The sequence below is a fragment of the Dunckerocampus dactyliophorus genome, chromosome 15 (assembly GCF_027744805.1).
Source record: "Dunckerocampus dactyliophorus isolate RoL2022-P2 chromosome 15, RoL_Ddac_1.1, whole genome shotgun sequence".
In the NCBI taxonomy this organism is placed as follows: domain Eukaryota; kingdom Metazoa; phylum Chordata; class Actinopteri; order Syngnathiformes; family Syngnathidae; genus Dunckerocampus; species Dunckerocampus dactyliophorus.
In genome coordinates this window covers 23,158,367-23,177,389 of record NC_072833.1, presented here as the reverse complement: position 1 = coordinate 23,177,389, position 19,023 = coordinate 23,158,367, and the positions used below count along the sequence as shown (strand labels likewise).

Sequence of the window (19,023 nt, the reverse complement as noted above, 5' to 3'; positions counted from 1 at the left end):
CATGTTTGAATATAACATAAAAAAATACTAAGAGGTGAAGCAAACACTCTTTGGTGAACTACTCAAAATCAGCTGGAGTGCTAACGCTGGCTTACGTGCTACCTGTTGGAGAACCCTGCGATAGCGTCACTGTCAAAAGCTGTTTCAGGTGCCCAACTTCGACACACAACTAGGTTTTGAATACAAGCCATAAGTATTCCGACGATAACGAGACCAAGATTAAGTGACACTTAAAAAAAGTAAGATGTGATGATGACCGATGATTGATGTATCCCAAGAATGTAATAGCCACTTGTAGCTCTGAGCTAGCCTAGATGCCGCCAGTCGGGCATGTTGGCAAAAATGCCAAAAGTGGAATGATATTGAAACGTGAGCAATCACACTGAAAGGCTTAGCATGTGACAAGCTGTCGTCAATTGACTACACATTTTACGGGCTATTGTTCATGATGCCGATAATAAGAAACAAAGTGAAATTCAACACAAGACGTGTCGCGTCGAACTGGTCACTGGTAAGTACCAACAACGCATGCTTATCAAAATAAAGCTCCGTGAAAAAGTTTTATGATATTTTAAATTATTATCCAACTAATTGTCAATATGTGCATAAATAATAATCTATATGTGTATCTATATGCATATATTTAGATTCATACCATATATTGTATTACTTAAAACGGTTTTCGAGTAAAAAAAAAACCCTAATTTTTTAAAGTGTGGCGCCATTTATTTTGTAGTGCCGCCACGATCAATTACATGTAGCGGAAACACTGCAGTGGTGAAACCCTGTTTGCGCCTTTTTGATTTCTTATTTTTTTGCATTTTGCTTGTCACACTTAAATGTTTCAGATCATCAAACAAAGTTAGTCAGTGACAACACAAGTGAACACCAAATGCAGTTTTTAAATGAAACTTTTTGACACTTACTACCAAATGAAACTTTCTATGCCGCTTATCCTCACTAGGGTATGCTGGAGCCTATCCCAGCTGACTTTGGGCGAGAGGAGGGGTACACCCTGGACTGGTCGCCAGTCAAGGGCACATATAGACGAACATAAACATAGATATACCTGTGGACAATTTATAGTCGCCAATTAACCTAACACGCATGTTTTTGGAATGTGGGAGGAAACCGGAGTACCTGGAGAAAACCCACGCACACACGGGGAGAACATGCAAACTCCACACATACATGCCCAACGGAGATTCGAACCCAGATCTTCCCGATCTCCTGACTGTGTGGCCGACATGCTAATTACTCGGCCACCGTGTGGCCCTAAATTAAACTACTGAGGGAGAAAAAAATCCAAACCTACATGACCATGTGTGAAAAAGTGACCTAATAACTGGTTGGGCCCCCCTTAGCAGCAACAACTGCAGTCAAGCGTTTGTGATAACTTGCAATGAGTCTCTTCCAGCGCTGTGGAGGAATTTTGGCCCACTCATCTTTGCAGAATTGTTGTCATTCAGCCACATTGGAGGCTTTTCCAGCATGATGCGCCTTTTTAAGGTCATGCCTCAGCATCTCAATAGGATTCAGGTCAGGACTTTGACTAGGCCACTCCAAAGTCTTCATTTTGTTTTTCTTCAGCCATTCAGAGGTGGACTTGCTTGTGTGTTTTGGATCATTGTCCTGCTGCAGAACCAAGACCACCCAGACCATCACACTACCACCACCGTATTTAACTGTTGGTATGATGGGTTTTTTTTTCTGAAATGTGGCATTACTTTTACACCAGAAGTAATGGGACACACACCTTCCAAAAAATTAAACTTTTGTCTAGTCAGACCACAGAGTACTTTCCCAAAGGTCTTGGTGATCATTAGGGGTGTGACGGTTCACATGAACCATTTTGGTTCTGCATGTTAGGTTCGGTCCACTTGCGTACCATTTCGGTTATATTTTATGCTATTTTTCTCATGAAATGTATTACTAGAGTGATCTAAGTGCTTCACGCGGAACTAAAGTCCTGGGCGAATTTCCTCACGGACGCCTCTGAGTGTCGGACGCTACTGACTGAGGGGGGGGGGGGAAACGCTAGTTGCTCGGAGCCGTGACAAAGAAGCCTGAGCTGGAAGACTCTCCCATCTCACTACGGTCTCCTGTTTGGGAACACTTTGGCTTCCATGTTAAAATTCCGGATGGACAAAGGCAAGTGGATAAATCCACAGTTGTGTGTCGACATTGTTCCACGGATATCGGGCATGCTGCAGGAAACACGTCTAACATGTTAGCGCACTTAAAGCGGCGTCATCCGGCAGTGAACGTTACATCTACAAGAAAGACAAGCAGCTTAGTGCAAACACCGATAACTTCAGCATATAAACAACCTCTAGCAAGCAGCTCTGACCGCTATCACATGTGTCTATTTCACTTACGGCAGATGGTTGGACTTCACATGTAGCAGGGAGCTATTTAACTGGAACTGCCATTACATTTCGCACAATGTTTAAACAATTGTTTAAATACAAGAGTTTATTTTATTGTTATTTTTCAATAAAAAAAAAAAAAAAAACTCACAGCCCAATTTGTCTGAAATATCACCCACATTTTACGGGCACCCACTTTTATCTATTTAAAGAAACATCTGCTTGCATTTTTTAAAATAAAATAATTTTAAGTCATTTTTTTCTTAATTTTTTTGTACCGAAAATTAACCGAACCAAGCACTTCAAGAAAGTGAACTGAATGGAGATGACATTTTAGTGTACCATCACACCCTTAGTGATCATCAAGATGTTTTCTTGCAAAATTGAGACGAGCCTTAATGTTCTTTTTGTTCAGCAGTGGTTTTGGTCTTGGAACTCTGCCATGCAGGCTGTTTTTGCCCAGTGTCTTTCTTATGGTGGAGTCATGAACACTGACCTGTTGTGGGGTCTTTTATGACCTTGGGGTCATTTTGGTTGGCATTTGGGAAGGTTCACCACTTTTCCATGTTTTCACCATTTGTGGATAATGGCTCTCACTGTGTTTTGCTGGAGGCCCAAAGCTTTGAAAATGACTTTATTACCCTTTCTGGACTTTTTTTCCCCCTTAATAATAAAAAGTTTCATTTAAAAACTGCATTTTGTGTTCAGTTGTGTTGTCATTGACTAATATTTAACTTTGATGATCTCAAACATTTCAGTGTGACAAACATGCAAAGAAATAAAATCAGGAAACACTTTTTCAATAGTACAATACACTGATCTACATTGCATTGCTTTTAGCACCTTTACAAATGTACACATCAAAGTGCCCCCCCACATCCTTCAGCTTTTCTGCAGTCCAATAAAGAGAAGGCTTTTAATAAGAAAAAATGTCTTCAAAGGCCTCCTCTCCTTCAACGGCACAAAATTGCCCACTTGAAGTTTGCACAGGAGCACCAAACATGGGACATCGAAAGGTGGAAGAAAGTTTTATTCTCTGATGAGAAAAAAATGGAACCTTGACGGTCCTGATGGCTTCCAACGTTACTGGCATGACAAGGAGATCCCACCTGGGATGTTTTCCACACGGCACAGTGGATAATTAAAACAATTTTAAATACATAAATGATGAATGAAAGGGATACATGAACATTTAAGTTTACTTTCACCTTCATTGACGACGTGATTCTTGACGTGACTGAAAACAGGAAGGTGGTGGCGGTTGAGCTCGCTGCCACATCCTGTCTTTGGGAACAGTCACATCTTCAATGAAGGTAAACGTAACCTTAAATGTTCATTTATTCCTTTCATGGCTCATTTGTATGTGTATAGAATTGTCTTATGTGTGTTTTACGCACTATAAAACTATAAAAACGTGTTTTGCGTTAACATTCAGATAGTCAACGACTGATGACATCATGGATGGGCAACGTAACTGCCGGTTCCGGTTGTCATTTTAGCTGGCTAATAGGATGCCAACAAGGAACGACGTTTTGGCTTAAAAATACATTAAGAACACAGCTGGACCCACGCACTGTATTAACAACACGCTACGCTATGCTAACTGGAGAATGCACGCAAACCAATGAAAAATTGAAAAAAAAAACACGCTGACCGGGACGGATGCTAACTGAGATTAAACCGTACGTAATTCTTGTAATATTACAACTTTTTTCTTGAAAAGATACAACAAAAAACACGAAAGGGCCACACTATTATTAGGAGTATTGAAGAGTTTGTACATAGCAGTGTTTTGTCATGTTTGCTTTTGGCCACCAGATGGCGCCGGTGTACATACTGTCTATTTATAGCTCACCTCCTGATTCGCTGGTGCTCCCTACGCGCCAAAGATGAAGTTCTGAAGGGACCACACAGAGATGTAACTTTCATATTTATTATTCTGATTACGGAAAAACTAACTCAGCGGTATGATGCCTATATCTATAACAAAAGTATGCAGAATAAAAGAGAATTTGCGTCCTGAACCTCGCTACAGAAATCCGTGTTTTCTAAACGTCCGCCCGTTAAACTATTATTTCATGTGAATTGGAAAATGTGCCCGTTGCTGAAACCTTTTAAATATGTTGCCTTGACTTAGGCTGCATTGTCTTTTTGCATAATCATTTTTCATTTCTGGTATATCTGTAATGTTTGATAGAAAATGCTAACTGGACGTAATACATGAGCGGTGTGTCTGATGAACGCTACGTAGCTATTTTGACTGACACAGCTGTGGAGGAATCATGTGTAATTATCTTTATTGTCATATTGAATTGAATTGCGAATTATTGAATGATATCAAGTACTTTGATTACCTGTAAACTTTGAAACTGTGAATGTGACATTAGTATTTGGAATAGTAGTTTCAAAGTTTACCGGTTAGATTATACAAGTATATATGTATGTATTTGCACCCCTGATATACATAAATACTCATATTTATAAATATAGTAAATATACTACTGTTCATGGTAGGAAGTAGATCTTTGGGACTTGGTCCTTTTAAAAGGCGCTCGCAGGCTGAAAAAGTGTGAGCACTTCTGATCTGTAGTATATACAGATTTTACTTCCCTAAATTCCAACTCTGTAGTCATTAAAATTTCTGACCTTTTATTGTGGCCAACCGAAGGCACACTTGTGCAAGTGTGTGAATGCTGTCTAATCATCTTAATATGCCACACCCACACCTGTGAGGTGGATAGATTATGAATTATGAGTGCTCACTAACAGATGTCTTTTGTTTATATAGAAAAAATGTAGCTCTTTGAGTCCAGATGTGTATATTTTTGTTGAGTGCATATACATGTGTATGTATGTATATATATACAGCATATTAATCTTTTAGTGCTTCTTTTTTATCATATGAACACTGTTACAGGCAGAGCTTGGCCCTTTAAGAAGAATTGCATCTTGGGAGATTGAGTGTCTCTCTTCCTTCATTCGTCCCTCTGCACCGCTCATTGTTCTTTTATTGTGAATCCCGATTGGCTGTCGACCATTGTCAATCAATCTCCTTCGTGCAGCCCTGCCTGTCTCCTGTGTCATTGCTAGGTTTCTTGCTTGCTAGCTTGTAAATTAATCTTCGGTTCGAAGGAGTGCAGTCCTTTTAATAAGGATACAAAGATGCTACAGTACAGCGGAATGGCGCCAGGACGAAAAGATACGGTCACTGGAGGAAACAATACGTGTGAGTGGCATAATAATTTCTTGTGTCCTACCTGTAGGATGATTATTGAACTTCTTTGAGAGTGTTTAAACAAGAGGGAAATGTGATCAAATGTTAATGCCTGTCTGAGAAAAGTGTATAAAGTGTATGCTGAGGGGTTTTCACAGCCTTAAAAATATATAATCATTGAAAAAAAAAAAATTTGCTCTTATATGCATACTGTATATATATTTTTAGCCTTTCCCCGTGTTAACAGACTCCTGTTAGCTGTACTGCAGCAAGGTCCACAGTCTTTCAGAGGTCCAAATAAAAAAAATTGTAGTCCAGGCGCTTGTCCAATTTTCAGTGTCTTCTTTTTATTTATTTATTTTTTTAAAGAGTTGATGGCGCTGTGTATTTAAATGCCCGCCGTCGTCTACTGCTGCTTCATTGTGATGTGTGCACTTCGCTGTTGCCCCATGCAGCGCTAAGGAAGTACTGCAGGACGGTGGTTTACGCTATGCTGTGATGTTCGGCGGGCCAAACGAAAAGCTTTGGGAGGACCAATGTGGCCCGCGGGCCGCCTAATGTGACAATGATGTCATCTTGTCATCTTAATCCTATAACACAAAAATAGTCAATCAATCAAAAAATCAGCTTTATTTACAACATTTTAGGATATTGTGGAATGTTTTCACCAACCTTTCGTTTTCTGAAAGTGGACATAAGGGAACTGCCGATGGAATCCAAAGGAGCTAGCTTCCTCCTGTTTCAAAGAACATTTTTTCTCATAATTATGGAATAGAAAAAAACACTCCATAGAAAAGTTTTACATTCAGCACCATGAAATCGCAGCGATTGATATGGAAGCCCGTTTCCGCCCCTTGAAGAAATAAAATATCCCAATGATAAATCCAAATTGTGAGATAAAAAATCTTCATTATGAGATCAAAAGTGGAAATGATCCGATTACAAAGTCATAATTATGAGCTAAAATGTCAACACTTTGAGATAAAGAGTCGAAATTGTGAGATAAAAAAGTCACAGTTATGAGATTAAAAAGTTATAATTATGAGATAAGAAATTGAAATTATGAGATAAAAAGTCAAAATTATTGTATAAAAAAGTCATAATTTATTAGATTTTTTTTAACGAGATTAAAGTCGTTATTATGAGCTAAAAAGTCAAAATTATGAGATAAAAAGTCATAATCATGCGATATGAAAGTCATAATTTTGAGATAAAAAGTCAAAATAAAGAGTTAAAAAGTCAAAATTCTGAGATAAGAAAGTCAAAATTATTAGATAGGAAAGTCATAATTATGAGATTAAAAAGTCAAAATTCCGCAATAAATTGAAATTATAAGATAAGAAATTCATATTTATGAGATAGAAATCGAAATTACATGATTAAAAAGTGATAATTATGACATAGGAAAGTCATAATTATGAGATAAGAAGTTGAAATTCTGAGATAAAAAGTCAAAATTATGATATTAGAATGGCATCATTTATGAAAAAGTCACAATGACAAGATTAAAGTCGTAATTACGAGCTAAAAATCCAAAATTACGAGATTAAAAATTATTAGATATGAAAGTCATAATTATGAGATAAAAAGTCGAAATTACACAATAAATATAAATTATGAGATAAGAAAGTCATAATTATGAGATAAAAAGTCAAAATTCCGCGATAAATTGAAATTCTGAAATAAAAAGTTGTAATTATGAGATAAAGTCAAAATTACGAGATAAGAAAGTCGTAATTATGAGATATAAAGGCGAAATTATGAGATAAAATGAAATTACGAGATAAAAAGTCAAAATGATGAGGTAAGAAAGTCATAATTATGACATAAAACTGCGCATGTGCCACCTTCTTCACTGGAGCCGTCATCACATGGCACTCGGCATATGCGCAGTTTGTGTATCATTTAAACTTTTTATCTCATAATTATAACTTTGACTTTTTATCTGGTAATTATGACTTTTTACCTCATAATTATGACATACGCTTGGGATATTTTTCTTCTTACAGTGGTGGAAACAGGTTTCCATCACTATATGTAATATTATGACATAAAGAGATCCACCTTTATGTGCGTAACATTGTGTCTGTTTTTCCCTTGCAACGTTGTTCTTCCTGCAATTTTTCATAATGTTCTCATCGAATTCTGATTTGATTCTTGTGAAATTACATTTCATTTTGAATACATTTTAAATTCATTTTAAAATTACAATCCTCAAGCTTTTTACAGCTTATACAGCAGTGTGGCTAATTTATAGTTACATTATAATCTCCTTTACTTCAGAATTACTCATTTCCACTCAGTAGCTCTATTTTGGCAGACGCCATTGGTGGTAAGTAGAGGTCGATATATATATACCCAGTATATATACCCAATATAATCTTTTAATGACACTTTACTAAATTCAGCACATGGCAACTTCATACTCAAAAAGTGTATATACTGTACAAATATCAAAACATGTCCCATTGTGACTTTAAAATAAAGACAAAGCCAACATTTTAAGGGTTTCCCACAATGCATTCATTGGGCCTCTGCGATGACGTCACCTTCCCTCCATGACCGTTTCCTTGTCTTTTGGTCCTTTGGCTTTCTCTGGCAGACAATAGCAGCATCGCAGCCATTTTCTACAAGTATGCTCTCCTCCAATGAAATGGATCTCTCTTGGTTGTTTTTTTTTTTTTTTAAATATAAAACTTGTATTGATACATGTTTCTATAGTTCTAAGGCAGGGGTCTCAAACTTGCGGCCCGCAGGCCATTTGCGGCCCACCAAATCGTATCTTGCAGCCTGCGACTGGACATCAAAGAGTAGTGTAACTCCAGCCTGCAACATCCGGGCAAGCTCAGTGTTACTTACATACACTGCTCAAAAAAATTAGAGGAACACTTTGAAAACACGTCAGATCTAAACTGGGGGAAAAAAATATCTTGAATATCTTTCCTGATAATAAGTGGGTGATGTATTAGTAACAAAATGATGCCACATCATTTGATAGAAATGAAAATGATCACCCTCAAAATCAAAGACACCCCAAAAATGAAAGTGAAAAAATGATGCAGCACACTGGTCCATTTGGCTAAAATGTCATTGTAGCAACTCAAAATGATTCTCAGTAGTTTGTGTGGCCCCCACGTGCTTGTACGCATGCCTGACAACGTCGGGGCATGCTCCTAATGAGACTACGGATGGTGTCCTGGGGGATCTCCTCCCAGATCTGGACCAGGGCATCACTGCGGTACCTGGACGCATGGAGGAGATTCCAGGAGACAGGTAGTTACTCCAGGAGAGCTGGACAGGGCCGTAGAAGGCCCTTCAACCCTCAGCAGGATCGGTATCTGCTCCTTTGTGCAAGGAGGAACAGGATGAGCACTGCCAGAGCCCTACAAAATGACCTCCAGCAGGCCACTGGTGTGAATGTTTCTGACCAAACAATCAGAAACAGGCTCCATGAGGGCGGCCTGAGGGCCCGACGTCCTGTAGTGGGCCCTGTGCTCACTGCCCAGCACCGTAGAGCTCCATTGGCATTTGCCATAGACCACCAGAATTGGCAACTACACCACTGGTGCCCTGTGCTCTTCCCTGATGAGAGCAAGTTCAACCTGAGCACATGCGACAGACGCGAAAGGGTCTGGAGATGCCGTGGAGAACGTTATGCTGCCTGCAACGTCGTTCAACATGACCGGTTTGGTGGTGGGTCAGTGATGGTCTGGGGAGGCATATCCCTGGAAGGACGCACAGACCTCTACAGGTTAGATAACGGCACCCTGACTGCTATTAGGTATCGGGATGAAATCCTCGGAATCCTCAGAACCTACGCTGGTGCAGTGGGACCTGGGTTCCTCCTGGTCCACGACAATGCCCGACCTCATGTGGCTAGTGTATGCAGGTAGTTCCTGGAGGATGAAGGAATTGATACCATTGACTGGCCCCCACGTTCACCTGACCTAAACCCAATAGAACACCTCTGGGACATTATGTTTAGGTCCATCCGGCGCCGCCAGGTTGCTCCTCAGACTGTCCAGGAGCTCATGGATGCCCTGGTCCAGATCTGGGAGGAGATCCCCCAGGACACCATCCGTAGTCTCATTAGGAGCATGCCCCGACGTTGTCAGGCATGCGTACAAGCACGTGGGGGCCACACAAACTATTGAGAATCATTTTGAGTTGCTACAATGACATTTTAGCAAAATGGACCAGTGTGCTGCATCATTTTTTCACTTTCATTTTTGGGGTGTCTTTGATTTCCCCCCTCTATAGGGTGATCATTTTCATTTCTATCAAATGATGTGGCATCATTTTGTTACTAATACATCACCCACTTATTATCAGGAAAGATATTCAAGATCATTTTTCCCCCAGTTTAGATCTGATGTGTTTTCCAAGTGTTCCTTTGATTTTTTTGAGCAGTATACTTACAGGGGCAAGTAAACACCAACACTGAACTAACAGTGTGTTATCACATGGATGTATTGTGAATGGTATCGTATCGTGAGATTCCAAGCCCTACTCCCAATACTTGATGCGGCCCAGCCTCACCCGGACTCTACCTCCACTGGCCCCCAGTGAAATGGAGTTTGAGACCCCTCTTCTAAGGTCTAACGTTGGAGTGTTATTTGCTGCGTGATGAATTTAATGTTGTTTCTAAGATGAAACCGATTGTTATACTGCAATTCCCATTGGGTTACAAAGATTGTTGTGAGTTTATTCATAGCTCATGATTGGCTCCTGTCAAATGACGAGCTGGTCCTCACAGGCTTGTAAAACTGTTTTTTGGGCTTTTTTTTTGCATGACAATTCTTGTGATGTTACAATTCAATTCTCGTCATGTTACGTTTTTATTCTCGTAACATTAACATTTTCTCAAAAATATGACTTTATTCTTGGAACTTTACGACTTTTCCCCGAATATTTTGACTTTATTCTCATAAAATTGCGACTTCACTTTTGGAACTTTCTTTTTTTTTTCTCATTTTTTAAAACGATGGTTTTAATTTCACAGAATTGTTTTTTTTTTCTCGTAAAATTACAACTTTATTCTTGAAAAGGTACTACTTTTTTCTTGTAATGAAACTTATTTCTCCCCCCACAATCCTTTGTACAAAAAACAGTATTTTTTGTCATTCACCTCTTTTCGCTGGTCTTATGTTGGTAGCGATTGTTTTGGCGTTGGCGCTCCATGGGGTCGGGAAATGAAGCTGGGTAGGAGTCCACGTCTACCTGATGTAAAATAAGATTATTATTGTTATTATAGTCATCCTTTTTAAAGATGCCGGATTTCGCGGGAGTTTTTCCCAAAAATTGCAGTGAAAGTTGCAGTGGGGTTTTTTGTTGTTGTTTTTTCGTGTTTATTGCGATAAAACTGCTGGAGAACGTGAAAACTACAATAAAAAGCTAGAAAATGTTTACGTCAGCACTTCTGCGAGGTCACGTGGTGAAGTAGTTATTGTTTTTTAAATGTATGAACATAAATGGTCAAGAGCCATACTTCATATATGTAATACATTGGGGGGGGGGTTGTTTTATTAGTGATTATTAGAAAAAGAGTTCATTAGCATGCGGATGTTTCTATCCACCAAGACCTCCACCAAGACGGAGCTACGTAAAAAGTTACGCAATGCACGTAGCGCAGACGTAAACATCATATCCGGTTAAGTAAAACGAACATAAATAAACAGAATAAAACACATCAAATGCAGTTATATTTGATTGCAAGCAACCAAAAGCAGACTGCAATGATGGATTAATGTAGCGCTATAGCATTACGCTGCCAAAAAAATGTAACTCTCATGAGCTATTTTAGTTGTCATTGTTATGTTTGTCCAAACCAAGGCACCTTTAGTTGTATCAGGCATTCAAATGAACAAGAAACTGAAGAAACAAGGGTGGTCTGATTAAATCATCTAATCAAAAAACTATTATGTTGTAATTTTGCAAATCTTAATAAAGCTTTTGGGTGTGTTTGAGGGGCGGTGACGTAAATTGCTGCCATAAAATAAATGACTAACATGTGACTACGGAAAAACAGGCCGACCGGATGTAGGCGCGTTCTGCACATGCGTAGAATTGATTGCGTTCCCGGGACGGACTGCGCAGTGACACAGTTCTCAGTCTGTGTATGTGTTGCTGGCTAAATATAGAGCCACAACAATCAGAATTGGCTAAGGAAGAGCCAGCCCATTGTGTTCTGCGCTCTGATTGGCTGCAGACCATTGTCAGTCAGTCTCCTTCGTGCAGGACTGGCTGTGTCCTGTTGCATGGTCGCGAAGGAAGGCAAAAGTTACGCGGCTTAAGGGCGCCTGGAATACTGCAAATGAATCTTTGCTTCCTGAAGGACGATGATGAGAATATGTTTTAACAAGGATACAAAAACGCTGCAGCCCAACGGCGCCTGAACAAGCCACTTCATTTCTTGTGTCCAATCTCGTACGGTGAGTTGATCATTCAAATTCAAACGAAATTTGAACTTTGAGTGTGTATAAAGTGCATGGTGAGGGGTTTTACGTGTGTATATATATGTGTATATAAGTGTATATATGCACATATGCCTATTATATTTCAATATCTAGTGGAACCTTGGTTAGTGTCATTAATTCCTTCCAGAAGGTCCTCTGAGAGTCCCCCCTCCACTGCCTGCCAGGGTGGTTTGCTGAGTAGAAGGCCCACTGAGGACCTGGTCTTTACTGCTGCTGAGTACTGTGCCCCAGTCTTGTGCTTTCGTCATCATGTCAAAAAGCTTGACACTGCCTTCAATCATGCCCTTCGCGGAGAAACCGCAGCGCAAGCGCCTCAGGAATTGCTCAGCACTACACCAGCTGACACCAGCAGAGCTTCCTGGGTCAAGGCAAGATGGCGGGAACAGTGGAGAGAAGCAGAACCTTCCTGGCTCCACCGCTACATTTAAGACCCCACAGAAGTCCCTGGTGAGCACCTACACCGAAAGCAGTGGACAACCCTCAGTCATCTGAGGACAGCTCATTGAAGACGTGATTCTTGACGGGCCTGAAAACAGGAAGGTGGTGGTTGTTGATCCCGCTGCCGCATCGTGTCTTTGGGAACAGTCACCTCTTCAATGAAGGTAAACGTAACCTTAAATGTTGATTTATCCCTTTCATTCCCCATTTATATGCATTTAGAATTGTTTTATTCACGTCAAACTATTATTAAAAAATGTATAAAAACGTGTTTTAACATTTTTGAGAGTCAACTGCTGCCGACAGGTGACAGACAGCCGATGTAACGTCTGCTTCCGGTTGCCATTTTGTTTAGCTAGCTAGTAGGATGCTAACAAGGAAGGACGTTTTGTGGTTATTAATACAATTAGTATTACAGCGGTGTAATTATTAACACGGCAAGATGCACACCATATTGTACGATAACCGGAGAATGCACGCAACACGAGGTTAACCAAAAAGCATGCTAACCGGGGCGGACGCTAACCGTGGTTCCACTGTGGTCTTGATTCGTGACGCAACAAACAAAATTGCGAGGTTGCATAAACTGTAATTTGCGGGGATTGGACGAATTTGTAGCTGTCGAGTCTCCAGTTTTCCCCGAGAAACGACCATATTTTGCCCTTCTTTCCTGTCGCCCTCCAGTTGAAATTGTTATCAATTTATGTATCATGCCCACTTTTCTTCATACTGTGCAGGCGTGCCAAACCCAAAACAATCATGCCTCCCGTGTGGGGCATACCTGTCGTTTGTGAGAGTGATACAAATTTTGCTCCCTGCAAAACATGCCAGGAAAAACATCTCATTTAATCCGGCATTTGAAGAACAAACACTTGACGGAGTATGGTGAGTTTTCGAGGCTCACTATGTGATCATCCGTCAAACGGCAGCTAATGTATGACCGACCTTCGTCAGCGGTGGAAGACACTGGTTTCGCTCACTGCTCGCTCACTTGGAACCCACACACGTGCTACCGGGGGTCCTGCTAGACCTCCACCAATGTACTCGAGCTCGCATCCAAAGTTTCCTTCAAGAAGGTGTCTCATCCTCTGTAAGTTTCACCAGTGATGCGTGTTCTCATGCAAAAGTAAGTCAAATAGGTTTCTGTCTAAATGAAGGCGATTTTATGGTTCCATTTTTTTATATCATATCGGCATAGTAAATTGAAAAATTTACACTGAATCTATGTGATCGGTATTGGTATCGGCCGATTTCACTCATTAAATTAATTAAAATTTACGTGGACTTTTCAAAATCATTCTGTTTATATAGTTTTAATTCCGTTTATTTAAAAATGTGACTTCAATTATTTATTTTATATAATTTATTTGTTTTTCTCTTGATTAGTACATAACTGTTCTTTCTTGGCTAGGCTTTTTTTTATGAATTATAATTTACGTTGAATTATTTTATTATTGGTTTATATGTTATTTTTATTCCTTCTATTTTAAATCATTTCTTAATTTTTCTCCTCATTAATACATATTTGTTGGCTCTGAGAATTTTTAATGTTTTTTTTTTATTAATTATTTAAATGATCATTTTTAAAAAATATTTTAAACATTGCTTTTATTTAATTATGTATATTATAATTTACATTATGTGTGCTGTTTACTTTTGTGTTCATATTTCTTTGCTTTATAATATTAAATTTTCTATTTACATATATTTTTTTCTTTTTTGAAGGGAGAAATTAATGTTGAAAATGGAATTAATATAATTGATTAAATGTTGGCCATTTTATTTCATTTTATTATTCACTTTATTTAATTCTTAAATTTTATTTACATTTTTTTTTACATATTTTTTGTATTTCTGTTTGTATTTATTTATCAAGGAAGGCATATTAGGAGCATAACGCCTACCTTTAGGGATGCCACGGTGGTGTGTTCAACAGCCACAGCCTCCATCTCTTCCAGCAAAATCATCAAAAGGTAGACACCCAGCAACGGTAGCACGCATTTTGAGTAATGCATCTGATTATTACATAAAAAACAATATTATATCGTCAGTTCGTTCCTAAAGATGCAAAATAACCCGAGATTATAGCAACAGACTTACCTTGTCTATGTCAGCCACTGACTGCGTGCGTGTTGACTGCTGGGTATTTGTAGCCCAGCATCGTCATGGGTGGCTGTTTACGTCTACGCCTAGCATTCTTATCACTCGCATCAAACAAAAACATGCCTTGACAAAACACACCCACCCAGCCACCAACTTCAAACAACAATTAAGCTACGTAGTGCTGTTCATTTATTGATGTAGGGCAGCCATAATAGTACGGTACTTCAAGTATTCTAGTAATTTAGGGCCCCTTGCTTTGCGAAATGTGCCTAAAAATATCGTTTTGGTAGTAACAGGCTTGTTTTTCCCAAGTGAGATTCATTTTGTTCTGAGCCTGAAAAAACATGGCTATACCGATGGCTACATTGTTTTTGGTTTAAATTCAAGATAGGCATGATATGCTGCTTGCTGTCGATTGAAAATTTTTGCACAACTTACAAAAATAGGGATGCAATGATGACAAAACATGTTTTTTTGTTTTTTTTAAAGCAAGATAGTGCATGATACGCTGCTCGCTGCTGACGTGTCGATTTCGGAATCAGGGTTGAGTTTGACCTCAAATGTGGCAATATTCGCCAAAAAAAAGTGCACAATGATGGCAATATGTTTTTTTGTTTTTTTTTATGAAAACTGACATTTTAAGACACAAGGCTGATTTTGACCGCAAAATGTAAAATCTGCATAAAAATAGGGAACTTATGCTGGTCTTTTATTAATTTTTAAATTCAAGATTTACATTATTTCTTATGGGAAAATGTTATTCAGTTAGCGTCTGTTTCGGTCTGACCTTCTGGAACAAACTAATGACGCTAACCACACTATTTGGCCACCTGATGTCATGTGACATTTTTAAAATCAGGGTAAGTTTGGCCCAAAAACCTGCCAGCAATAGGGATGCAGTGATGGAAAAATATGTTTAAAAAAAAATCATGATAGTGCATGATAGGCTACTGGCTGCTGACCTGTCATTTTACAAATGTGGCAAAATCTGGCAAAAAATGCCACAAGTGTTGGAATTACAAATAAAATAAAATAAAAATACTAATAATTGTTAAAAAATATGTCCATTTATATTATTATTTGTTTTAGTTATTATTGTTATGATAATTGTAGTTAATATGAAAAATAAAGCCATAATTTTTGTAAAATGAGGTTGCAGAGAAAGTTATAATGTTATGAGAATAAAGTCAAAATATGATGGCAATAATGTCAATTACAAGAAGAAAATTTACAGTAGAAATAGTAGAAATATTTTTGAAAATCTAGCAAAAATTAGAAAAAAAAACAGCTGTAATTTTATGAGAATAAAGTCAACATATTATGAGGAAAAATAATGTCATTTTAGTAGAATAGAGTAGAAATATTAAAGAAAAAATATGTTATCTAAAAGAATTGTAATATGAGAAACAAAAAACAAAATATAGTTTGAAAGGTTGGGCTGGGGAAAACCTATAATATTATGGGAATAAAGTCAAAACATTACGAGAAGAAAATTTATGAAGATTATTGAAGAAAAAGTTGCAATATTTGGAATATTTAAAAAAAAACAGCAAAAATGGGGGGAAAAAGAGCCACGGCCAAAGTTGATACTATTCATAGGATTTTTCCCCTATCACAAATATGAGATTCAGATTTTTCTTGAAATATACGAGGGGTGTATGAAAAGTTTTAAGCATCAGAAAAAGCAAAAGGGATAAGGGAGTTTTGATCGTTTATTTTTCAACATAGTCCCCGTCAAGGGCTGAACGCTTGCTCAAACGGCGCGGAAGCGTTTTTATCCCGGTGTAGAAGAACTCTTTTGTTTGTGACTCAAGGGGTCCCAGGCCTTCAACCGAGACCCCGAGCTGCAGAGAAGTCAGACCACAAAAGAGCATGCATAATTTCTTTCCAACACAAAGGCAAGGCGACCCCCCCCAGAGAAGCAAACAAAGAAGCAAACAAGCAAGCGAGCAAAGGGACAGACAAACAAGGCAACCCACAACACCGCGCCGGCTGACACCAGCAGGGCAACGCACACCCGGGAGAGGCAGCGCTGCATCCTAAAGCCAAAGGGAAGCCCAGCATCGGAGCCAAGAAGGCGAGACCGGCAGCCAACCAGCCGCCGAGCCCCACAACTCACCGGTAGCCAGCCACCCACGCCCCCAAAGACCGCCAGGACTATTCCCGAAGCGCACAGGGGGCCCACAATCCAGGGCAACCCAAACTCCACCACTGGCAACAGCCCCGCTCGGCAAGGCCACATCACCACAACCCCACACCACCGGCACCCCGGTCCGGTGAAGGCAGGTCCACAGTTGCAGCCCTGGCTCTACTTGCACCCGTGCTTGTGATGGGATGGGATTGTGTCAACCGTGTAGTTAAAAAAGGGACATCTATGGTGGGCTGTCTTCTACGTTCCCAAGGGGTGAATATACTATAACATGTCAACATGAGGGTTCGTGTTTGTCTTAGTTTTTCCATCGAGGTCTTTGGATGGAAGCAGAGTGCCACCAAGTGCTCGCAAGTCTCACCGAGTCCCCTCTCATCATGCCTGGTCAGTGCCCACTCAAAATGTTTTTGTGTCTATTTTGTTATTTAAAAAAAAATCATTTTCATGTCGACATATCTTAACACATGACAACCGTCATGTGTCAAGATATGTTCAGCTTGCCAAATACTTGCTAGATTCCTTTGGATTAGATGCCGTGACAAGTGATGTAATCTGTGATGATTGGCATGCGAAACACGCTAATTTCATTGTGTTGCTGGATTCAAGATGATAAAGGAGCCCTTGTGTGTCCAGGAATGCCTTTGCTCTTTATGCCAGGCTACCCCAACCAGGCCCCTTACCCAGTGCCCCACCATAAGGGCCAACCAGTGGCCACTTACCCCGAATTTCATGGCAGCTAAGGAGACTCTGCTCAAACCTCCCCTCCAGGTTTCAACATGGATTAGAACCAAGGTCAATAAGCTTCTGTCATGTTTCAATCTGAGCTGTTGGGCCCACAGGGGTGGTCCCTGGCGGGCCCCTCACCTGCATAGCTTCCCCAAACCCTAAGTGTCTGCTTTGAGGGGCAACTGAGTCTGAGGCACGGCAGGAGAAGTGGAACAGCCACGAGGCAGCCCCATCTAGGCCCGGACCAAGCAGGAAGGAACCAAGGACATACGACTGATGGGCCACCCACCACAGCCCTTACCGCCCCCAGGCAACCCCAGGGAAGAGCCCACCCACTAGGAGAGCGGAAGCAGATGCAGCAACTGGCCAGGACAGGTAGGGGGAAAGGGAACCAGCCTCCTAGGTACAGTATGGGACTTGGGCTGCAAGCAGCAGCCAGTTTGCAGCCCACACCCGACCTGCCAGGACACTCAGCCTGGCCCGCCCGACCCCGAAAAACAGCCCCACCAAAACCGGAGCCCAAAACCAACACACACCACGGACCAATCACACACCCCAAGAGAGCCCTGACCGCCCCCAAAATGGCAAGCCCTGCACCCCAATCTACACACACCACCACGGCAGCCTAAGGGGCCACTCCACAGCAACCCCAAGGGGACAGGGCCCAGTAGGGAAAAGGACGGGGCTGCGCCCACAAAGGAAGCCACACTCAGCCCGCCAGGAACTTCGTGCCATCTCTGATTCACCCCCTCATCCGCCCACTCGTCCGCACATCCTTTTCTTCTTTTCACTTCACATTGCTTTTCTTTCACTTTCTTTCACCAACTGTTAATTGTGAAGATGTTGGCTGTTTGTTCTGTCTGGGTGACGTCAGCTAGACGGACTCTAATATGAGAGGTTTCCATTACAATAACGTTTGAATCTGTGCCTGCCTATGTGCGTGCATACGTGCGTGCGTGCATGTGTGTGTGCACGTGTTTGGTGCCATCCATGGCCACCACCCAGCACGTAGCCTTACTCAGGCACGTTTTCCTTTTTCCTCTCTTGCCGCCCTGTCCTGATTAACTCTGAAAACATAGCGCTCGAGCAGCCAGATGGGGCAGATAATTATCAATAAAGCAATAAGGGAACGGCCGACAGTCATGATGTCATTTGCTGATTACTGTCTGGACGCACATTTAAGGACCTCATGTGACCATTGTTGTCGTTTCTGGTACCCTTCTATGACTTAGAACAAGGGCGTCCACATTTTTTCTACCGAGGGCCGCATAATGAAAAATCAAAGGATGCGGGGGACACTTATACTTTTTTTTTAAACCAACCCATGTTGATATGCTGAGACATTTTTCATCTTTAAACAAAGAAACAGCCTGCATGTCAGTTTTGTCTTATCTGTGACAAAGCGTATTATATTAGTTTTTTTGGCTTTAAAAAAAAATAAAAAATTGTACAAATATTTCAACTTTCTTCTTGTACATTTTTTTCTTGTACTATTATGACTCTATTCTCATATTTTGATTGTATCATAATATTATAACTTTTTCCAAA

At 40.2% G+C, this 19,023-nt stretch overlaps 1 protein-coding gene and 1 long non-coding RNA gene across 2 annotated transcripts; one reads left to right on the top strand and one right to left on the bottom strand.

Annotated features, from left to right (window-relative positions):
* Nucleotides 1–3,451: 3,451 nt before the first annotated feature.
* On the bottom strand, nucleotides 3,452–14,727 carry LOC129194911 (uncharacterized). Its single transcript, XR_008573828.1, has 5 exons — nucleotides 14,598–14,727; nucleotides 14,402–14,512; nucleotides 10,712–10,803; nucleotides 6,256–6,319; nucleotides 3,452–6,173 (listed from the first exon to the last, which is right to left on the bottom strand). It is a non-coding gene; the product is annotated as an uncharacterized LOC129194911 (long non-coding RNA).
* Nucleotides 14,728–16,463: 1,736 nt separating this feature from the next.
* LOC129194909 (AF4/FMR2 family member 1-like) lies at nucleotides 16,464–18,761 on the top strand. The gene is made up of 2 exons (XM_054800426.1): nucleotides 16,464–17,517; nucleotides 17,622–18,761. Exons 1-2 carry the CDS (start codon nucleotides 17,356–17,358, stop codon nucleotides 18,102–18,104), a joined length of 645 nt encoding a protein of 214 aa, XP_054656401.1. The 5' UTR covers nucleotides 16,464–17,355; the 3' UTR covers nucleotides 18,105–18,761.
* Nucleotides 18,762–19,023: the final 262 nt, after the last annotated feature.

Coding starts and splice junctions, on each gene's coding strand:
- LOC129194909 (XM_054800426.1), top strand. CDS start 17,356: ATGATAAAGGAGCCCTTGTGTGTCCAGGAATGCCTTTGCTCTTTATGC. Junction 17,518..17,621: donor TGCTCAAACCTCCCCTCCAG/GTTTCAACATGG, acceptor TCACCTGCATAG/CTTCCCCAAACCCTAAGTGT.